General features: G+C 45.6%; 2 protein-coding genes across 2 annotated transcripts; both read left to right on the plus strand.

Moving 5' to 3' along the window:
• Nucleotides 1-11,635: 11,635 nt before the first annotated feature.
• On the plus strand, nucleotides 11,636-17,303 carry LOC125756229 (putative ammonium transporter 3). Its single transcript, XM_049415972.1, has 5 exons — nucleotides 11,636-11,671; nucleotides 12,429-12,683; nucleotides 14,043-14,365; nucleotides 16,577-16,648; nucleotides 17,282-17,303. Exons 1-5 carry the CDS (start codon nucleotides 11,636-11,638, stop codon nucleotides 17,301-17,303), a joined length of 708 nt encoding a protein of 235 aa, XP_049271929.1.
• Nucleotides 17,304-17,414: 111 nt separating this feature from the next.
• LOC119394741 (putative ammonium transporter 3) lies at nucleotides 17,415-22,375 on the plus strand. Its single transcript, XM_049416386.1, is given in 4 exon segments — nucleotides 17,415-17,451; nucleotides 19,850-19,953; nucleotides 19,955-20,170; nucleotides 22,184-22,375. Coding segments are annotated over 4 exon segments (540 nt in total). The 3' UTR covers nucleotides 22,367-22,375.
• Nucleotides 22,376-24,162: the final 1,787 nt, after the last annotated feature.

Genomic DNA, 24,162 nt, shown 5'->3' on the forward strand with positions numbered 1-24,162 from the left:
TGTATTGGTTGCCAAGGAAGCCCATAAGCGCATGATCCATTTCCTCGGGGTCTCAGTAAAATTGCAATGATTTATAGCGTATTGGGTTCTTCGCAAGTGCACTTGTATTGGTTGCCAAGGAAGCCCATAAGCGTATGATCCATTTCCTCGGGGTCTCAGTAAAGTTCTTCCCCCCCCCCCCTCCGTCTCTCTCCCACGTCAACGTATGTTATACAGCATGGCGGGCGAGGGAAATAGCGACCGGGCGTCACCGAATGCAAATTACATAACTGGTGGGCCGTTTAAACCTTCCAACCCATTACACAGGGCTGAGCCATAATTCTTCATCGTCGTCAGTCGTCGCGTCAACAAAGTGCACATAATGCCTTACAGACCTGTAGCTGGTGGCTCGCTTCTCCGCCGGATGACGAATAATGGCTTAGTAGGTGCTTCCCATCTTCACAAAAATTGTGATTTATGGCGTAGTGGGTACCGTTCTAGTGTACTTGTATTGTAGCCCCAAGAGAGCTTACAACGGGCACTAGAAACGCCGCTCTTCCAGCTTTCGCTGTGACTGTGCTGCGGTATCAGCGCAGGCCTGGCGTTTTTTATTCAATGATTCTTCCCGACTGGACAGGCATCCGTCGAAGCCTTGATTAATCCTGGCCACTGTGGCTGCAATTTGATGGGGACGAAATGTAAAAACATCCGTGTACTTGGATTTAGCTGCAGGTCATGGAACCTCAAGCGATTGAAATTAATCTGAAGTTCCTCTCTATAACATGCCCCATAGCTGTATACGTAGTGTGGTTTTTGCAAATAACAGCACAGGATATCACCTTTTCCTCTTGGTTTACAGAGAGGTGATTACACAGATTTTATTGACTTTTTGGCTATATTCCCAGTTTGGTAGAAAACATTCGCAGAGGGATTCCAAGGACATTTTGTGGCTGCAGTAGTGTCTTGTGGCGTGAAAATAGCAGCTCGTGAAATAGCCTCAACAGTGTCTTCTTGCTTATCGTCATAATCTAAATCACCGGAGGGGTTGCGCTGAAAGAATACAGTTGGTAGTTCACTTAGTAAAAAACCACTGGAAAGGCAATGATTAAGGCGGATTTGTAGCCATGAGAAAAATGTTGGCATACAATGTTGGAAGGCCAAGGTGCATAAGACAATGCACACTTTAAAATTTGCAAGTGTGCTTATCCGTATGGCACACTAACAAGTAATGGCAGCCCTTGTCGGTGTTAAAATGAAGATCGGGCACTAACTGAACACGCTGGGGTTTCGTGTCTTGCCCCATAATCTGAATATAAGAGCCGCATTTGCATTTTAAATGTCATAGTACTACCAAGCTTGTACTGGCAAAAAGTAGCTATGCCGCAGTTGGCGTTGCCTTGTAGTTACAAAAATGGTCTTTGTAATTCAATTCATGATCTAGCTTGCAATGTTTGTTTTACCTAATGTACTCCCTTAACGTCTGCCATGTGTAGCTAAGCTTGCTTTGAAAATTTTATAAGCTGAGGAATCTGAAGACCTTATTGTAGTTTCCTTTGAATATGGTATACACTTTTCTATTCAATTCAGCTTAACTTTTTAGAGGGGAATAATGCATCAAAATTCCCTTCAAGTTAGTCTAATATTGACTTTCAACAGTCCATTGTAATGTTAGCGCAGTCAAATGTCTGTATAACAACCATGAATATAAGTAAGGGAATCTAAAACATTTCACACCAATATGTGCATATAATTATATGTTTATAGTGAATATTTCATATAGCAAAGTTAGTTTTGTGTCATATGTTTGATTTACAGTGATGATTTGGATGTCGTGAAGCACTGTTTAGCTGACCCATTGCTAGTATAAAAATATTTCCAATCTCCATTCAGTCCATAGATGTTATAGAGGTAGTCGTATATTGTAATGATTATGTATGAATGTATTTTTTGTGTGTGTGTTTATTGAGTATTTGTGACACAGGGTAATGCTTTTGTGGGGGGTGTAGGTGCAGTTCTTGTTTAATAGAATGCATCAGAAAGCTGGAAATATGCTTGCCATGAAATATAAGAAAATACATCACAAAAGGCAGCTTAAATATCAGCTTCTCTTATAAAAATCCAGGTGTCTATTTATAGGTTTGTTAACACGGAATGTTCCCTAGTGATTGAACGTATGTATTTGCAGTCGTGCAAACAGTAGAGTAGATTCATGAACATGCATGCTTACTGTCATATATGAACAGGGGTTGGAATAACACACATCGAGAGGTGATTTTTAAAAAAGTATTGTTGCACTCTTTGCATGAAACTGGAATTATTCCACAGAAGCTACAAAACAGGCCAATAACTTATGGCTGGTTGGTCAGCTTACTGTGATAAATGCAGGTCAGGCTTCTTTTTCACTAAACTTGTCTGGGCTTGGCTGTGCTGTCAACGTAATGTGGAATGAAAATGAAGCAAGCAGTCTGGAAATCGTTCTGATTATTGTTGTGATGCATGTAATCATATGCAAAGTAAGTATGAATCAGGCTTGAACAATGACTTCTCAGGTTACAGCATACTTATTGACCAACTGTGTCGCATTTGTGAAGTGTGTGTTCAAGACACTTTTGTTGGGCTCTTTTTGTTTAGCTACTATTCTTGTTCGTATATCGATTTCTGCTGATGGTGTCAGCCAAGATGAAAAGTTGTGTAAGATTTGATGTCGGCATGTGTGAGAATTGTTATTGGAATATTTTTTATTCATATACACATATATGTATACATATATATTACCTAAAACTAGAAATATTTTCTTCTAATTTATATGAGCAGTTACACTTGAAGTAAAACCGGTTGAAGCGGTGACAGAAAGACGATTGTAAAAAAACAGTCATGCCATAATATACGTACTGGACATCTGTGTGGTTGTGTTACGTCTTACGGATAGGTTTGAAATGTGTTTTTTTTCCTCGTGCCTTTTGTCCCTCATTGAATGTGCTTGCCCGGGGACTTGGTGCTTGCCCGTTTTCCAAATCCCATGAAGTTTTAGCGTCTTGAATATTATCTTGTTATGCACAATGTAGACATTTGCTGATGTATTCAGCTGAAGTACATCACGAGTATGTATTAGGCAGAAAGCACAGTCTTGATTTTACATAGTTTGTCATTTATACCCTGATCGTTAAGTGCTGTTATGTATGTCATGAATAGTTACTCACTGTTACTCAGGAAAGTTATGTCCTGACAGGAAAGCTTCGTTGCTGTGTAGTCTGTAGCTTGAGGCTGCTTTCCATTGTAAATGATTCAAGTGATGTGAAATCTCAGCGAAAAAGAACCTTTGCTGCTTTTAGGAGCCTAAATGTAATGATAGTTTTAGCTTTCAGCGTATAGGTGAAACCAGTTTTGTTCGAGAATGTTCCATTGCTTTTTCTGTTCACATGTTGTGTATTTAATGCTAGTAATTTCATTCTATAGCTCTGCAGGTGTTTACTATACATAATTAATAGCGTGGTCCTTAAGACTCAACCAAATTGAACATACTTTAAGTGAATACTTAACATGGCATTGTATAGAATCTGTGTTTTAGATTTGCGTTTCAAGATAACCATGCTCAGTCCATGGCCGGAACGTTTTATACTATGTAGTTTATTAATTGAAGTGGCTGCCCTACAGTGTGCATTGTGCATGAGACAAAAGTGCAAGCGTGTTGTAGCTTAATGAAATTGTTAAATTTTAGGTAAAAGCATGAGCAAAAGACAAGCAAGACTGGGATGATGATAGACTTCATCAGTGCTGTCAAAAGAACTGTACACTCTTGCAGCACATAGTATGGGTTCATGTATATGGTCATGGAGAAAAAAGGAATATTTTATGAATATGAGCATTTCACGAGTATATGAGGGCAACTGAGAGACAATATATAGGCAGTTTTTACATTAAAGCTTGAATAGCAGTTGTATTTATGTGAACAGCATTCCATGAGGTCCATTTAGGATCGTTTTCAATTAAACCTAGCCCACAGTGACAGTGGATCTATTTGCTTCACACTTTAAAATCTTAATGAAAGAATTTTGCACAGTTTTACTGCAGTAAGCGACCATAAGCTTGAAAACAGCTTTTGTTATCATGTCGTTGTGAAATCTGCATGAGTATCTGGTTTACATTAGAAGTGGCATGAAGATACTCCAAGAAGCCCATTAGAAGTGATAGGATAGACAGCTTGGCAAGGTTTTCAGGCTAAATTAATTGGTGAGTAGTACTCTAATGGGCACATGTGGCAGGTATCACAGATAGTGCTGTTTGTAGAAAACTCATTAGGTAACATTATTACTGAGTAGCTTGCAGCTCATTTTTACCACAACAATTGACTCAAGGAGGACGATGTGGAGTTTGCCACATTTTCTAAAATTACAGATTGCATTACTGTGTTGTTATCAAGATGAGGTAATCGTCCCAAGAGTGTCCATTGAAAAATGCTTTGTTCCATTTCATTACCTATGTGACGTTTATCGAGGGCTTTGGTGAGATTAGGCTAGGAAAACATGCCACCTATATTGAGACTCCTTAAAAATGACATGGGCTGTGAAGCAGTGTAATCCGGCAGTGTTAATCATGTGGTAATTGTAGTTTCGCATGACCACATCGTCTTGCATTTTAGGTTGGTATAAAATTCTGGGATCTGAGGAGAGAATAATTGGGCAGTCTTTGCTTCATCAGTACTGTTCTGAAGGTTTAGATTTCTTATGTGCTAATAGCACTAGATTAATGCTGCTACTGCCCACACTTGCAAAGGTGCGCAAGTGTTCAGGACTACATTCACACAGGCCACTAACATGCCAATTTGATGCTCGTGTGTTTGTTTTAAAATAAGGGCATATATAATGTCACTGTGTGGATATACATAAACTAAAGCTCATGTTACCTGCAGCACATAACTCTAAAAAGGCTAGCGTAGCGCTTGAATGATGAATTGTTGTTGTGTACCAACTCAGTAATGTAGATTGTGATGGAATCCATACACGTTTGCCCCTTTAGCCTTGCTGCTTGTGATGTTGCGGTGCCCTTTTTTTGTGATTGTATAGACAGGGCAAAAATGTTTGTTTATGGTAACTTGTTGCTTAGATATTTTTGCAGTTGATCGTAAAGGATTTTTGGGCGCAAAGTTGAGAAAATATCACAATTATATTATGTTCCCACTATTCACAGATTTCCTGTGATTTCCGCACGTGGAAGCGTGCGCAGAAACTTTTGATTCTGTGATGGTAAGCTATAAGTGCTGAAATTTGGTTCCTGTGCTCGGAAAGCTTTTGCGGTTAGAGGTGCATGAAATAAATGTTGGAGGAAATGTTCCAAGAAGGAAATTTTTCTGTGTTTTCTAGTTGCAAGAATGTCCAAGAAAGCGCTATACAGTCATAAATACAGCATGCACATTCATGTCTTGCTGTATATGCTTTTTTATGAAACAAGTGCATTTTGATGATTTTAAGTACAGTAGACTCTCGATAATTCAAACTCTGATAATTCAAACTTTTGGTTAAATCAAACAAATCTTAAACTTTTGGTTGGCCCACTATGTTTTCAATGTATTTTAAAGCTGCTTAATTCAAACTGCCTCACTGCACAAATTCGGTTATTTCAAACTTTTTGCTTGTCCATGTCTGGAAATATCTGCTGCCTTTGTTGCTTCTAGCTGAACATTCACGTTTTTCTGTTACTAACAGGCACAAATAAAGCTGATTGCTTGCCTACAAAACGGCCAAACTAGCCGAACCTTCCGCACAAATAATCTCGTGCTGACCGACAGAAAAAAAAACTGTACGGTCTGGCCTTGATCTATCACATGCCAAACGTTTCTTAAAGTCACTTTCTCTGCAGTATGCCATGCGAGAAAGTGTCCAAGATGTAGAAGGGGCTAGCAACTGTCGTGGGACACAACACATTTCGTCCCTTAATTATGCACCCGTGCGTGCCTTGTATAATAACAAGTACCAGTATTATCGCTGATGTCTAAAAATTTTACTGGCAGTCATGCAGATCAGTCTATGATGTTGCTGCGGCACTGAGAAACAATAAACATCGCAGTGTTAGTTGGTGTGTTGCCCTGAGTCATATTTATGAGAACTTCTGATAATTCAAACTTCTGATAATTCAAATAAAATCCTGAGGTCCCCTCAAGTTTGAATTATCGAGAGTCTACTGTAATATCGAGTATTTCTACTCGCTTTTAAAAGTGCATTGTTTCTCAACAATGAGTGTCATAATATTTTCTTGCAGTCCTTTTGCATGCACTTAGAAAGTGTACCCAATTGTTGGTCTGTTATTTACCTTGAAAGTTCTTTTTGCACTTTATCATTTTCGAAATGTGCCTGAAATTCTTTTGTAAAAGTGTCAACCATCCTTCTCCATGTATGGGCGTGAATTTGTGACTGCCAAAGTCAGTAAATTTGTGTGCGCACTTTTTAAAATTTTATTGGTGCACTTAAAGGTGTTTGGCCATCTGGGTTATACTTTTGCTTACTGTAAAACATTTGAAAATAAAGTGCATGAAAGGTCAAGTGGTCTTCCTATTTTCCTGCTGCTGTGGATAACTATGAAGCCTTTGATGGCAGCTTGTGCAGTATGTTGTGACTTTGAAGAAAGGGCTAACACAAATTTAAGTTACAGTGATGGGTTAGCGCTCAAGTGTATCCTGAGCAGCACGTTTAATGGGAGCTGCGATACTATAAGTGAGAAAATGATGTGAACATGCAACATTCATAAACAATGCTGCCACTGTGGAGATATGGTACCAGCACCCATAGTCCAAACAAAAGGGTTGGAGCCAATAGCTGTTAGATGGATACACCATGTGCTATATAGGTTGTGTAAACAAGGATAAGGTGCCTCGGGCAGGCAGGCCGACATCTCGACAGGCTGAGCTATCTTTGTCAAAGGCGCCTTGTCATCCTTGGCTTGTGTTTGAGAGGGTTAGTCGTTATGCATTGCTGCTGGTCTTGTTATTACGGGGAAAAAAAGGAACTGGTGAGTAAATGAACATGACCATTCTCATTTGCTGGTGTTTTAATTGCCTTTGCAACATTATCTTGCTACTTTCGATCGCATATCGAGGCTGGAAAAGCATTCTGCCCCGCTTAGCTGGTCCAAGGTGTCGTCAATTCGAGGCCTCGTCAAAATACATAAGATCGACGCTGGCCCGTATTTCTGTTAGCTTATCTGTTCGTTCGACATTGCGGATTCGTGGGTTTTCGCCTGCCGCCTGTAATGATGCTTCGCCGCACTCCACATACAAAATGCACGCGGCGGGGTTCCGACAACTCACTCGCCCAAGTCTGTCCCCAGGACCTCTACAAACAGAACCGTCATTTTAGGAGCGCGGATTGTGTTGTGGCAACGCCCTCGCTGCTGATTCCAACTCCCACTTTTCCTCACTCGAACATTCCACCCTGGCTTTTATTTCGCCTTGAAGTGGACCGCTCCACTTGAAGAACCGACTGTGCCCTACACTAATGGCCACTGCTGCTCTTGCATATCAAGCACGTCAACAGGTCCAAGCAATTTAACTCAACACCGAGACCGGAACCCTGCTTGACTTCAACTGCGATGACTCGGACTAGGAGGACTCGTTACGAATTTGTCGTTACGTGTCTCTCTCTCCCTCTCGTCATTGCAACTAGAGAATCTCAGTTCTGGCCTAGAACAAGCAGCGCGACCCACAGGCCTCTTGGTACCTTTATTTAGAAAATTGCCAGGGTCCTTAAGTCTTTCCCAACACACGTCTAGGCGTAAGCCTCTTCACCTTTCTTGTCCCTTCATTGAGTCCTTCCATGAACGTTTTTTATTAAGGCGAAAGCCTTAGATGCCTCATCAAACTCGAAAATGGACCGGCGTCCCGTGTCGTCGTCTCCCATCGGCGACGTCAACACAAGTGATGCAAGAAATCATCACGCGATGACGTCACCATATAACATCATGACGTCACAGATCGCCAAAATTTGTGACGTCACCAGATGTCATCGTAGCGAAAGCGTATCGCTGGAGTCTGGCTCTCCCCGGTTTGGCTCGAAACCGGATATGACGTGAACCTAGGGAGGTACTCCCTGCCCCTAGACAAGTACTACTGTAGCTGGGGAACGATCCCACGATTCCTCGGCCTTGTCCCCAGCCTTTACTGTCAAGGCAGTGTCTAGCGTTAATACAAATGCAGCCCGTTAAACCTACCGAACCGATTAGCCCTAGTGGCGCAGCGGTTAACGTGTCGTGCTCGAAACTGCGAGGACGTTGGTTCGAACCTCGCTGCTGTCTTGTTTTGTTTTAAATGCGGAGCATTTCTAGCGAACTTCTGCGACTTTGAGCGTATCTGTCTATCTATCTATCTATCTATCTATCTATCTAGCCGCCTACAACTTTGTGTTCTCCTGGTCGCTTGGTTAATCGAATGTACACCAAAATTGGTATGATGTAACATGACTGTATGACGAACATAAATGACAAGTCATATCATGAAAATCATGACACGCATGTCACGTACAGCATGATTTACATGCTACGCTCATGGTGCGCTGGCGGCCGTTTCGCTAGCTCTATATACACCAAAATTGGTATCTTGCGACTTGTCTGTGTGACGAACATAAATGACACGAGTTAACATGAAAATCATGACACGCATGTCATGTACAGCATGACTTATGTGCCACACTCATGGTGCGCTGGCGGCCGTTTCGCTAGTTTGATCTAGGCCGAAATTGGTATTACGTGACGTGATTAACATGAAAATCGTGACACGCATGCCATGTACAGCATGACTTACGTGCCACGCTCATGGTGCGCTGGCGGCCGTTTCGCTAGCTTGATCTATCCCTAAATTGGTATTGTGCGACGTGACTGTGTGACGAACATAAAAACACGAGTTAACATGAAAATCATGACACGCATGTCATGTACAGCATGACTTACGTGCCACGCTCATGGTGCGCTGGCGGCCGTTTCGCTAACTTGACCTACCCCGGAATTGGTATTGCGCGACGTCACTGTGTGACGAGCATAAAAACACGAGTTAACATGACAATCATGACACGCATGTCATGTACAGCATGACTTACGTGCCACGCTCATGGTGCGCTGGCGGCCGTTTCGCTAGCTTGATATACACCAAAATTGGTATCTTGCGACGTGACTGTGTGACGAACATAAATAACACGAGTTAACATGGAAATCATGACACGCATGTCATGTACAACATGACTTGCGTGCCAAGCTCATGGTGCGCTGGCGGCCGTTAGCTCGCTTGATATACACCCAAATTGGTATCTTGCGACGTGACTGTGTGACGAATATAAATAACACGAGTTAACATGAAAGTCATGAAACACATGTCATGTACAGCCTGACTTACGTACCACGCTCATGGTGCGCTGGCGGCCGTTTCGCTAGCTTGATTTACCCCGAAGTTGGTATTGCGCGACGTTACTGTGTGACGAACATAAATAACAGGAGTTAATATGAAAACCATGACACGCATTTTTCTTAGTGACATACAAGATGATGTATGCAGCTCTTTGCATCGATTCCCACAATGCGTGGGATCTGCTGGCTTTTTTTTTCTTTTTTTTTTCCGACAGGGTATTGTTTGGTGTTGCATTAGTATGCTACCAGACTGAGAAGCGCGAAGCTGCTCGTGGGTTACGTGCGCCCCAGTGACACGGGCACACCACGGACGCTGGCGCGGGCGGGCGCCTGCCCCGAAGGGGCAGGCGCACGGGCTAAACAGCGCGTGGCCGCGACAGCGGCCAGTAGCGCGTGACGGAGACCCTGACAATCGGCCATTTCGCTAACGCTCAATGGCCGCACTCGCGAAGCGAGGGCGAAGCCACGATTAGTTTTCCGCGACCGAAGGGCGCAGAGGGCCTTCACTGAGCAACAGGAAAATAATGTACTCACGTTTGTGGAAAACCACATCTGGACTAAAGTCCCTAGATTTTTCCATAGGGACTTTAATTTAGACGTAACGATAGCGGTGACTACAGTTACGTCTGGACGTAACCCTAGCCACGGCCTACTACAAAATCACGCAACGACGGCTTTTATCACCAGTGACAGCTCGATCACAGTCAACCTGCGGCATTCCGACGCGGAGTGATCAAGAACGAACACAGCTGCGTATTTGTAGGTTTTCTTGCGGCATTGTAATCCTAGGCACGGCATGGAGACACGTCAATGACACTGCGCGATGGCACCTGCATAACTGCGGCGAGGTGAAAATGGCACTAGGGAGGAACTTCATCAAGCGCGTGACATACTAGGCATTCCGTATTCCGTGGCGACACGGAGAAAACTGGGGAAAATTGAAAACTTACTTAGGGAAAAAACAGCAAGCAGACGTCATAGCATTAGGTCACGTGGCAGTGACGTCATCTATTGTTCGCGGTGGGAGCCGGACTGCGGCGATACGCATGTAACGTAGCTTGGTCAAAGAGCATGCCTCCGGGATCGGCCCACCTTTGACCAAGCGACGATGTCGTGATGACGTCGTCATATGCCATAATAACGTCACAAATGTCGGCGATCTGTGACTTCATGATGACGTCACAAAATCAACGAAGCTGCGCCCTCCCTTTTCGTCGACAGAGCGCATCTGCAGTATCTGTACCGCATGCGGCATTTTCAAGGTCACCGTATGGGGAGGCACTTCAGTGTTTTGGCTTAATAAAGCAGGAGTGCAGTCAAACGCACCGACTTATATTTAGTGTTGCACCTATTTAGAAAAGGGTGTAGTACCCGGTGTACGGAAAGCTTTCTTAGAGCGTATCCTTAAATGTTACCACCTTCGTTTTACTTTTCTTTTTCGAGGAACATCAGAGCGGAAGTGGGAAGGGGAGTGCTGTAACTGAAGCATTCTTTCTCATAAGGGAAGCCGGGAATGTGACCGTGTACGTGCTAAATCTTGTACGCACACAAGCCCGACCCCTAATGCGCGCATCACTGTATGCTACGAAACGTGGCGCGCTGGCCTTTTAATAATTCCGCGTAGGAATTGTTGGTAACAGCTTGAGCAAAACCATTAGACGGGTCGATGTTAGAACCCCGCGGCGGCCGCTTGCTTAAGCCGTCCACAAAGGGCAGCATTTATGCGCTGAGCCGGCCGCATTTCGGCAGGGGGAGAGAGATTCCTGCGATCGTTTTCCTCCCTGCTCAATTGAAATCAATCCTAAGGGAGAACACGTGACCTAGTTCCTCGGTATGTCGGCCCAACACCGGTAGGCAAAAGCAGCTCGTGGCTTGCGCGTCGCAACTGGAAGCGGCGGCTTTTACGAAGGTGTTATGGCTCGAAACGAGACTAGCTTTGACAACAAGGAAGACGCCAACGACGTCGTGTGGATTCTGACGAGTTCTTTCCTAATTTTCACGATGCAGTCTGGTGAGTATAAGACCTCATGAAAACGAGACGTTAGGGAGTTCTAGGTTAGGGGATGCAAGGGGCTTGCGTCCCGCTTGAGTACGCTGGCTGCTTAGGTTCTAGCAAGACAATCAATTGTTACGTTCTTGAGCACATAAACCACCTGCGTCCCCTAACCTAAAGCTATCTCTAGTATAGACAGTTTTAGATTATGGCGCCCAATTTTTTGCGGGATGCGTAGAGCGCGCAGAAAAAAAGAAAAAAAAAAGCAAACGGCCTACGATGGAGCACGGATCCTCCCAGGAATCAGGAAAGAAGGTATTGGCAAGAGAAGTCCCCTTAGCTGACGAAAATAAAAGTAGCTGTATGGACAGTGAGCATTGTTGCTACGCATTGGTTGCTAACTACGGAGGAAAATGTGCCATGGAAGACGTCTTCATGGACCATTCACAAATGAAAGAGTCGTCTGTTATCAGGCAAAAGTAAACGTCATAGATGGCGTGGCGATCTAGGCACCAGCGCCATGCCGTTATATCACCTGCTTAGCATATTTGTAAATGTTTGGACGTTATATTGTCATATAGAAAGATTTGGGAGCCCATTCGATTCAGAGCTAAAAGTGCGTTAGTCACAGACATTCGTGTGCCACACATATATCTTGGGTTACCCTTCTTTCTCCCATCTCTCTAATGCTTCAGTTATACTTTTTTTTTTAAATTATGTCATGGAGTTTAATTGTTCGACAACACAATATGAGGCTTTCCTTGCAACATTCCTTGATTGACTTGTTTGTATTGGCACTTGTTTGTATTGGCTTCACCACAGTAAGGTAGTTATGCGGCAGTGCACCCTTTACAGGAGCTAGAAGTTACGGGAGAAGGGAAGTGGGGGAGGCAGGATTACGGTATGGAACAGCTCCCGTGCACCCCTCTGCCTGCCCCTCTTCCTTTACTTAGTTCTTTCTATGCATCGCCATGGCAACGGTGACAAGACTCGCGCTCGAAGTACATATTGTTACCCTCATGAAAGATTACCTCGCCTCGCGGGCATGGTACCGGAATTAGTGAATCCATAGGCTACTCGAGCGTACAGTGGCCAATGTGGTGCAGGCTACGGATTGCTCGAGTCCGGTTTCGTTTCCCGCAAGAACGAGGTGAACATCCTGGTGAAGAACGCCACTACTGTGCTGTTCGGAGGACTTGTTTTCTGGGCGGTCGGCTACGGCATCGGCTTCGATCCGATGAACAACCCCTACTTCAGCTTTGGCAAGTTCTTCACGAGTGCCGACGAAATTCACATGGGGCAACGGTATTCACGGTTCGTCTTTCAGGTACGCTGGCCAGCCAGCTTTTCTTCTCGTTGCAGTGTGTGTGTGTGTGTGTGTGCGTGTGTGCAGGGGGTGGGGGTGCGTGTGCGCGTATGTGCGTGCGCGCGCAGGCGTGGGTGTGTGTGTGCCTGTGTGCGTGCGTGCGAGAGAGAGAGAGAGAGAGAGATGAAGAGAAAGCTGTGTAGCGCTTGTCCTTGCCATTTCCCGGAGACAAGGATAACGGCGGCGCTTGTCTTTTACATTGCATCTCGCTGTTATATCGTCCACAGTGTCGGTGTTACATTTTGGATCATGCAGAAACAACCAGCTCTATCATTACGTTATTTAGATTGTGTCATTACGTCATGAACCACTTGTTTTTCCTTTTCACATTGTCTAGGTTGACAAAAATATTTTTCTTTCAAATAACTTTTATCATATGGGGTGCGTCATCACCATTCGTGTAGACATGGAATGGGATGGCAAACTGATCCACCGCGTATGCCAGCTAAATGTATCTATCTATAGGAGGCATTCACTGACGTCACTGTCACCAATGCTTCGATTTTGTTGTACAACCAGCATAATAAAAAAAAATCTGCGCTTTCTTCGTCTTCTTCAGCTTACCGCCTGCTCATCTCTGGGTGCACAGTGGAAGCTACGAGCCGTACAACAAAATGGTGCACGTTGACATCAGGGTATTAGCTCCTACTGCCGAGGCGTAGGTCTGTTGCCGTGTTCGCATTCACATGGGGTAGGGCGGAAGAATTAGTCATCACGGACCAACTGTGCATTGAGAGTGCAGACAAAAAAGTCGCACAGTCCCTTATGCATTTGCCTAAGACGACTCGAAGGCAAAATACACCGTCTCCTCTTTCTTCTCAGTCGATTGCATTGATCCACTCCGAAAGCCTTCATCGCACAACAGGGTCTTGCGCTGCCTCCGTGATCGGAGGCCTTCTAATGCCTCCGATCACGGAGGCCTTGGGATCGGCCCACATTTGAACAAGCGACGATGTCATGTGACGACGTCACTAATTTTGATGAATTGTGACGTCATGATGACGTCGTAGGGTGGCGTCATCACACGATAATGATTTTTTTCACCGTTCATGTTGACGCCAACGGTCACTGTGCGCGCTTGATGAGGCATCAAAGGATTTCGCCTTAATAAATCTGTCAGTGCTGAGATGAAAATTTGGAAGTTTGATTGTACAAGGCTCATTTAGCCTTATGCTACATGTGTAGAACGAGATGCAGCCGTTAATCACGGTTCCCAAGGTACGCGCCCAGGAAGGAGGGAGGATAGGGGGTTCGAGCTCTTTTCCCCTTTCCCATGACTGATGCCTCTATTCTACTGGGCTCTATTCTCCCGCGGAGCAGCTAGCGTACGCCACCACGTCGACGGCTCTCGTGTCGGGCTCCATGGCCGAGCGTACCAAGTTCACCTCGTACTGCCTGTTCTCGGCGCTGGCCACGGTGGTGTACTGCGTGCCCGCCGGCTGGCTCTGGAACCAGGGCGGCTTTCTGGCGCTCATGGGCGCCGTCGACATCGGCGGTTCGGGAGTCGTGCACCTGCTGGGTGGCTGCGTGGGACTTGTCGCTGCCGTCGTGCTCGGGCCGCGGCTGGGACGCTACGACTGCGGAACGGCGCCGCTTCCCCTGGGCAACCCCACCAATGCGCTGCTGGGGCTTTTCATGCTCTGGTACTCACGCGACCACGGCGATTGTTGCCGTGTTTGTTTATGGCGAGGCTTAGCGCGTATGGAAAGCTGCAGACGCAGAGAAGAAGACATGGGATAGGCGCTGACTGAAAACTGAAGTTTATTGAAAAGGGAGCCCGCTTCTTATAGTTGACAAGAGCGTCGCAAGCATACAGCTAAGACCTGCCATAACTTGCACCTCCATGAACTAAGCAAAATCAATAAAAAAATTTTAACTTGCGTGAAAAACAGAAATCGGAAGTTGTCAACACTAAAGCTAACATCAACGATACTGCATACCGAAATTATTTTACAGGTTTCGCTGAAGATATGCGTACTCAGCCTTCGATAGATGTAGCGATAGATGTGGATAGATGTCTTAGTTGTTTTGTTGTGACGTTCTTTCCAACTATACGAAGCGCGTTTCCTTTTCAGTAAACTTCAGTTTTCAATTAGCGCCTGTCCCGTGTCTTCTTCTATGCGTCCAGTTTTCTACGCGCTAAGCCGCGCCATGAATCTATACCAGCTCGCTCAGTACACCGAATTACCTCAGTGTTTGTTTAGTGTGGACTCGCTGTTGACTAATCATGACACCATGGATACGCAAACGTGCATTAGGGAAGCAAAAGACCACAGAATGAGCAGTATCTGTGAATTCTCCTTCTGACAGGGCACGTTGCTGAGCTAGTTAGGTTCATAACTTGAGGAACACAGATATCGCGCTAAAGGTACGGGGACGAAGTGATTGCACGAACCGACAAACACGGTCGCGGAGAACGAACACATATTTCTAAGAATGGAAACATTGGCACACAACTGAACCATCATGTTGAGATTCATTATCATCATCAGCTTATATTTAGGTACACTGCAGGACGAATAGTTCTCACAACGATCCCCAACTGGCCCTGTCTTGCGCAAGCTGATTCCATTTCGTGCCTTCAAATTTTCTTATTTTATCATCCCACCTAACCTCCTGGCATCCTCGCCTGCGCTTCTCAACCGCTGCTGTACATAGCGGATAGCCGACATTAGGCGGCATTAGCCAACAGTTAGCCAATATTGGCGTGTGCATTAGCCATCATACAGCCCGTATTAACCGACATAAGTAATCATTTAGCCATATTTGGACAACATTAGTGAACATTAGCCCATACTAACCAGTGTTTCGCCGCATGAGCGAAGCAATGAATACGACAGCAAGAAACTGGGGTGTTATACAAAGTAAGGCTAGCAGATAACGTCTTTAGTATCCGAACGCTGTAGTAAGGAAATGCGGCCGCTGCAGCGAGCGAAGTGACCTTCGTGCTATCTATGCTTCAACGTGAACCTTGAGAAGAGAACACGAAACAATTAAGGTACGAGCCGTCTATTGATACCTATTAAGATGCGGCGCGCGACCGTGGGCGACCGCGGACGCCCACGCGCCTCCGGTCAAAGTACGCAGTTCCTGCCGAAGTCACTCAGCTCTCCCCCCCCCCTTCCTAGACCCCTCCAAGCGCCCTTTCGGCCATCTTTCGCGCGACACAGACGGCCGGAACGTTTCCTCTCCACTAGAGCTGCAATCGTCGGCAGCCCGCATACGCTTCCACTCGCACATAGGACGTAGGACGCGCGGGACGATGTTGTCGATTTGAACTTTATACGGAACCCCACGGCGACGGCGATGCTGACGGCAATAATGTGCTTGGAGTGTCCATATAATTGCTATCGCAATAAAAGGCGGGTGACTACGGCGACTTGCCGTTTGAGCATAAGCCCACCCCGTGATACCACGTATTTTGTCAGCATCTTATCGGGAGTATAGTACTTATTTATCAATGTCGACTCACTGCATGGTAGCCTGAAAATGCCGAAGACTGAGCTTGGCAAAACTCGGACACATTTACTCTTTTACCACAATGGTACAAACATTTTCCACAACGGTCCGGACAAAAATCATCCTCTAGAAATTGTGACGTCACAGTGCTGTAGTGACGTGGAAGTTTCAGCGCGAAGATTGAAAGGCTAGAGCTATGACATTCGTTTTCTCTTCTAAAGAGCAATCCACGAAGATAACGAAAATAGTTTCGACAAGTTGCCTAAACCGCGCAAACTAAGTTAGTGTTTCGCTGTTAACACTAGGTATTTATAAAGGATGAGACGTAGTAAAGAGCACCTGTATCATTTACAACGAATTGTATTATTATTTTGTTTCTTCCTTCTGCAACACAGGTGGGGGTGGCTTGGATTTAGCGCTGGAAGCACTATGGGGATTGTGAGGAACAAGTGGAAATACTCTGCTAGGCAAGTATCCGAAATGCGTGCACGGTACTATGGCATTGCTATAGTTGCGAAAATGTGTTAACATAATTTTCCTTTAGCTGCTTTTTGAGAAGCGAGAAGCGGAATTAGTTACGTTCGATTAAGGCATCTGCGCTGGTAGCGCAAGTTCACAAAATTTAATGTGTTGAAAAAAGATTATTCTGACATAGTAGCTTCTTCAGAGGCCGCTAGATGTGATCATATGTTGAGAATGCACGCTTCGACATTTTCCACAAGCCTGATATCACGCAAACACATGACGTAGGTGCAAGTATGGACGAGTATGAGCTTTCTGTTTTCGATTGCTCCAACTTTAATTTATGCAAGTGAAATGCGCGGCACTCCTCCGCAAATTCCCAGCTTTAGGCTCTCATTTTATTTTCCAGGGCTTCAGTAACGACTATCTTGGCGTCAATGACCGGCGGCTTCGTGGGAATGGCAATGAGGTTGGTCGAGTCGTAGTCGACATTACTTATTGGTATTTATTTCTCTGCGCTAGAAAAGATTCAAGCCGTATCCGGCTCGCTACGAAAACTTCAGTTTAACTGCATGTAGATTGCGGGACGTCGCTGACAAGAACTGTTTTTACAAGAATGTTACGTTGTGTGTGTACAGTCTGCCACTGGTGCGGCTGTAACGATTATTAGTTGCCACATTATTATTCAATACTGTTTGCTACTCTTCACAATTACCGTTTTTATTTTTCAGTTTCGTCTTGAAGAAAGGCCAGCATGACGTGTCGTGGCTCATGAACACTGTTATGGGATCGCTTGTGGCTATCTCAGGTATTACTTGATCTGCCTGTAATCGCTTTTTCAATCAATCAATCAATCAATCAATCAATCAATCAATCAATCAATCAATCAATCAATCAATCAATCAATCAATCAATCAATCAATCAATCAATCAATGAATGAATGAATGAATGAATGAATGAATGAATGAATGAATGAATGAATGAATGAATGAATGAATGAATGTGCAATGGCATTCGGTCATCTGTGTAAACTCAGCATTTAAGAAAGATGCCGAGCTCAAGAGAATCCACGGCGCCGCAGTTTAAAGGCTTACAGTTTGACCATGGCAGTGAAAAACGACGGCTCGTGCGCGCGATGTGTAATCTCCGCACGCAAGGGTGCCCTGGCGGGTCGACCTGTTAGAGCAAACGTTAGGTGTTTGGTATACCCCTCAAAGCATGCACAATACTCTGAATTTCTTTTCTTCGTTCATATAATGCGAGAGGTTTATTCTCGAAACCTACTACACGCTTATTGGCGCAAGATTTAGTTCTGTACAACACAATTTCTGTACTATACCAAAAGAAGTGCCTTCTCATGCTATGTAGAGCGTACTAACGAAAAGCCAGAGTTAGTGCTATCATACTAATGAAAAACCATAGTTAGTGCGCGGCCGCGTACCATGGTTTTCAAGCATTAATTTATTACTTGCCGAATCCACTAAATACTTTGCAAATTACCTATGAAAATGTGCGAACACTCTCTATTAGTACTTTTATTTTGAATATGCTTTGTTAGGCATGTTTGCAGGCAATATTTTTAACTTTGTATAACATTATTTTTTTACATTGTGGTGAGATGTATTTTGCTTTTCGCGTCTTGTTGCCACACTGAGCCTCTGGGCATGGGAGGCTGGTCAAGCTGTCTCCCCGTCTCAACCACTTACTGCGTAACTGTATGTGGTAAATACAACTTTAATGAAAACCAACAGGACAACGAAACCAAGGAAGGAGGTTATTTGTAGTATTTTAACTGTATTGCAGTACTAGTAATTACGATATGAATGTGAAGAAATTAAAGTACACGAAACGACAACTTGCCGCTGGCAGGGACCTAAACCGATGCTGTTCGTCCTCCCGTCCACTTTATCGGGTATATCTATGCACGTAAACCTGGGAGTGTTAGTCAGCGCCGCTCGTACCCATGACGGCGAGTGCGGAATACTCTCTTTCTTTTGCCAGTTGGCGTCCCGTAGCGCGTGCCCTTTTTACGAGCGTGAAGTAGACCACTAAGGCTCTCAGGTACTACCTGAAAACATCAAGTCTGCCGGTACGAGACCCTCGCTTCGAATAAACGTAAGAAGAACAACTTAAGGGCTGGTTTTTCTTTGTTAGACACAACCTTAAAGAGCCCCCTAAACAACCTCCGAAAATACAAATAACGCGCGCGTTATTCTCTCCTGGCGTTTCCCGTCTTTTCGGCAGAATTCGCGACGCCAGCAGTCTGTTCACGTGACGTCATCAGGAAGTAAGCTCTAGATTGGTCCATATACGAGGGGCATCAGTTGCTAATTTTCTCCTACCCTGCTTCGCCGTGCAGTTACAAGCCCCATTCTGCCTTGTCTCGCATGGCTATCGCACGCAATCAACAGATTTCACTTCGTTTTGTGCGTTTTCGACTTGGCAAGCGGTGATGAAAGCGTGTAGCCGTAAAGCGCGAAATCCTGATAGGCTCATCGCTTAGTCCTGGCATCGTCCACGTGTTATATGAAGAATTATAACCAACAGATAGTGCAGCCAAGGAAGGTATAAACACTAAGCGCGCGCAGGTTTCTCCTTGAAAGGACGTAAGAATGGGCTTGTTGGGGTGATACATGGTGAAACTTGTGGCGCACATAAAAGGACACGGACAAAGGAAGTGACGACGGGACGATGCGAAAAGAGCATCGTCCGGTCGTCGCTTCGTTTGTCCGTGTCCTTTTATGTGCGCCACAAGTTTCACCAGGTTTCTCCATTAGAAGGGGGGATGTGGTGGGAAGTTGCAGCGCCCCCCCCCCCTCACCGTTGGTCGAGTCTGAAAGTAAACGAGCCCCGCAATGGATGCAAAGAAGAAAATGAAGCGATGACATGCTTCCCACTAAGGCCTGTCATTGGTCCCCAGCTTTCCGGGGTAAAAGTGGGAAATGAAAAGTTCTTTGAATGCAACTTCAAGGCTACCTACTTGGTCGCCGTTCTCTTCAAAAGACGTGCCTAGCCATAACCATATGCACTAAATAATGGCGTGAAAAGTCCGACTGAATCAAGGTAATGGGGCAGAATCTGAGCCTCCCTATAGATCAACAGGGGAGGACCTGCTCCCCTTCGCGTCAGGTCCTGCGTAAATGAACGAACTCAAACTCAAAAGCTGGCAATGTTTATCGGCCCTGCATACGCGTCATCGGCGCAGGCGGCGCCCCCATTTTTCGTCCCTGGGCCGCGTTGGTGGTGGGCGCCGTGGCGGCTCTGCTGGTGCTGGCGGCCATACCGCTGCTGGACCGGCTGCGTGTGGACTGACCCGACCGAGACGTTCGCGGCTCACGGCGTGTGCGGTCTCTGGGGACTCCTCGCCATCGGCCTGTTCCCCGAACGCGACACGCTCATGGACTACACGCACGGCCGCTCAGGGCTGTTCGCCGCCGGCGGGGACGCCAGCCTGCTCGCCGTGCAAGCGGTGGCCGCCGCTTGCATCATCGCCTGGGCTATCGGAGCCTCGGCTCTATTGCTGCTCGTGAGCTTTTCGTTTAACCCGAATACGAACCGTCGTATACAGTACGTAACGAAAGAAGGGAACTTTTCAAGGGCTGGTTTCTTTGTCTGACACAACCCTAATCGAAACTAACAGATAATGAAGCCAATTAAGGAAGGCATGGGGGACGTTATTTGCAGCCTTTTAACTGTATTGTAGTAATTACGATATAAATATGAAGAAAGTAAAGCGGACGAAAGCCGCCGCAGCTCAATTAGTGGAGCATCGGGCGCGTTATCCGAAGGTTGCAGGTTGGGTCTCAGCCGGCGGCAACTTGTCTTTTCGTCCACTTTAATTTCTTCACATTTATACCGTAATTACTACAATACAATTAAAACAGTACAAATAACGTTCCTCATACCTTCCTTGGCTTCATTATATGTGTGTTTTTTCATTAACGTATACAGCAGTAGTTACTCGTGAATGTTACGCGGCGATACGTTATTTTAGGAATATGCAGTGGAGACAATAAGTTTTGAAGGGTGGAAACTTAGGCTTGTTGGTAGGACATAATAAATGCAAGAACAGCGCAATAGATAAGGAATAGCGAAAAGGACTGCGTATGTGTGTGTTATTCGCTAGTCCTTGTCTGTTGCGCTGTTCTGAAATTTACGAAAAATTCCGTTAATATTCACAAAGTACGGCTGAAGCTCAATAAATACGTTCTACTTAACGCTTCCTTAATCAAGCATTTTATTTATTTATTTATTTATTTATTTATTTATTTATTTATTTATTTATTTATTTATTTATTTATTTATTTATTTGAACAGCTGCTCTGCCTTTACAGGACAACATATAAGGGCGTAGCTATATTTTGTATAGTAGCACAATTGACAACCGCCCTAAACACACACAGTGTGACAAAACTCATAGTTTATCGAGCGGCCGCGGTTCTACACTACGTAAACATTTCGATGAGGAAGGTGATTGCAGTTCCCTTCTTCTACGGTGCGGAAAAAAAAGAAACTAATTAACTTTATCGCGAAGCGTTTTTTTTTTTTTTTATTGCGACGTAGACATCACAATGCTTGGTGTATGTGTTATATATAGGTGTATTGTAATTGACTGTGTTGTGTACAAACTGAAGTGATGTTTTGTGATATGTATTGTTTTGTACAAAAAGCGTGTAACGGAGGTCGGCTTATAGTATAGAGACGAGACCGCATACCTGCTACCGTAGTATAGTAGCGGATACAGACGCGATGCTCGATCAGCAGCGCACAAACTAAAGTGACTCGTTTGATTTTGTATTATGTATAGTGTCGAAGATTGCCGCTAAAACCATCAACCCTTACCACGAGTTCTGGGAGAAAGCCTTGGCCTGCTACAACCTCGACGATCAGCTAAGGCTGGTCGCGAGGGCCCAGGACGCAGCCCGAGATCAGGGCATCCTGGACTAAGGACGCCTGTCCTGAGCTTCATTGTAAATAAAGATGTTTTAACTGCGGAGCGGTTTGAGGGACCGCTCTGTCGTCGTCTCATGTCTCGCGCTGGCGTCACGCAGGTCCCACATTTGATACAAATAAGCCGAGTAGGCTGGCCAGCCAGCGGGCGCTTGCCCGTGAACGCCAGTCGCCGAAAGACTTGCTCGTCTATCCAAGCCAGCGAAGCGTCAGCGAAACGCCAGCGTCTGGAGTTAGACACAGATCTACGGAAGAGCGAAGCGGAGGCGAATTGCCAGAGCCGGGAGTTAGACGCACCGCGCTCGGAGCCGCAAACAGTAGAAAAACAGTAGAAAGGAGACCGTAGAACGGGAGATAGGTGATCACAAAGCAAACCAGATAATCGCAAGAAAAGAACAGACAAGAGCAGAAAAAGAAGAGCACGAAAGAACAGAAAAGAGCAGAGAAACACAAGATAAACACAAGGGAAACACAGGCAAATCAATGCTCCGCAGTTCGTACAGCTTTCACTGAAGTTGGAATTGGCTTTGATTTTTATCCCCTCTCTCTTTCTCTCTCTCTCTCTCCCTCTCTCTCTATGTTTACGCAGCTGATCAAGTACACGATCGGACTGCGCATGACCGCCGAACAAGAGATCCTCGGTCCCGACCTCGTGGACCACGACATCGAGCACGACTACAACTCGCCTTTTCTTCGGGCTCTGCAGGAACACTATCGCGCCGGTCGCAAGCTGAAAGCCCTCAAAATAAAAGTAGACATTCTTAGAGAATAATGAAAAGAATAAACACATTTCTCCAAGTAACGTGTCGATTACGATGGTTCCGAGCTTTGCAAAACTCGAATGCGAACGCCCTTATCCGATGCTTAAAAGTAATTATATATGCACATTAAGGAGGGCAATCGATTAAGAAGGCGCAACATTACATGACGCCCCACAAGCAATGACGTGAAGGAAATTGCTGTGGGAGTACCGGAAAATGAAAGTGTTCGGAAAAACACCTTGGCGCCGGTGGGAGCCAATCTGGCTCACTAAATGTATGTCAAACACTACACTATCAGTGTATAGTGCGTTGCACACTACGAGTTGTGATTTGCGGTGGCGGCTGCTTATCCCGTCAACTCTCTTTATTTATGCATGCGTAATATCGGGAGCACTACGTGCGCACCAAAGGTACACCGCGTAGTCATCGATGAACTTTTCAACGCCACAGGCACCGTGAACTGTGACCGCCTCTTATTATAGGTGGCGATCGTTCTCCGGTTGTCTGCGGAAGTATAGACGGGACTTTAGAGTTTTGCATCCTCGACCTGTTTGTTGACGCTTGCGTTCATGACAACGTAATGCACAAAACGAATCCTGTGTGTGCTCAACTACAATTCACCGAAATTTTCCTCAACCCTTTCCCTACCAAGTTTTTTGACCGAAAACGATACAAAAATACCGATTGTTCTTTTTATTTGCCTATTTGGCTCTACGTGCCTTGAAACAGACAGACAGACAAAGAACTTTAATGAAGTCCTGAGGGACCAGCCGGGGAGGACCCGCTGCGGCCCCCGGCTCGCCGCTGGCTGCTCCCATGTCGGAATCGGGAGGCCATGCCTGTCCGCTCTTTCACGGGCCCTCTGGACGGCCGTCGACTGGATCTTGAGTGCGGTACTTGAGATGGCCTCTTCCCAGTCCTGTTCGCTCGTATGTGACGTATCCCGTAACGCAGGACACTGCCAGAGCATATGTGCTAGAGTGCTAAACGCCTCCCCGCCATTCGGGCACTGTGGATTAATATCTCCGTTAATCCGGCTTAGGAAACCTCGAGAGGGATATGACCTCGTCTGAAGCATCCTAAGCGTGATCGCTTGAGATCTACATGGTTTTGGATGTGGAGGCGGAAAGCGCCTGTGTTCTCTATAGTGGGAGACGATCTCGTGAAAAGTTAATAAGGGGTCTCTGTGCCCGATATCCTCCGAACCCAATGAAGCCGCACCGCCGTCGCGACGCGCGAATTCTCGCGCACGGCGGTGAGCAACCTTATTGGGGTTCGGATGGCCCGGCAGCAGGTCGTCGCCCATGTGAGCGGAGAACCAGGTGATGTAATGCACGGAGGCAGAATTGGTGGTTGACTTGCGTTTCAGAAGCGCTGCCGCCTCTCTAGCAGCCATTCCCGAGGCGAAAGCCCTGACGGCTGCTCGGGAGTCAGTGTAGATATGCGGCCGTTTACAATCTAGCATCGCCAGCGCAACCGCCACCTGCTCTGCCACGTCGGCCGTTACAGCGGCTACCGAGGCCGCATATAGGAGCTCGCCCTTTTTGTTGACCGCCGTGACCGCGAACTTACCGGAGCGCCCATATTGAGCTGCGTCCAAAAAGCCTTCCATAAAATTAAAAAAAAAAGATATTCAAGGGAGCTTTATTCTCAAGATACATGCAAAATATTTTTTTTTTTTGAAAATGTGCTGAGGACTGGCTTCGCTGCACTGCACCACGGAAAGTGCCCCAACCTCTCCAGTTTTCGGTGCATAAAGTGACTCTGACATTTAAGAAATAAAGCGCAGCGAAGCGAGTCCGTGAAA

The sequence above is a fragment of the Rhipicephalus sanguineus genome, chromosome 5 (assembly GCF_013339695.2).
Source record: "Rhipicephalus sanguineus isolate Rsan-2018 chromosome 5, BIME_Rsan_1.4, whole genome shotgun sequence".
NCBI classification, from domain to species: domain Eukaryota; kingdom Metazoa; phylum Arthropoda; class Arachnida; order Ixodida; family Ixodidae; genus Rhipicephalus; species Rhipicephalus sanguineus.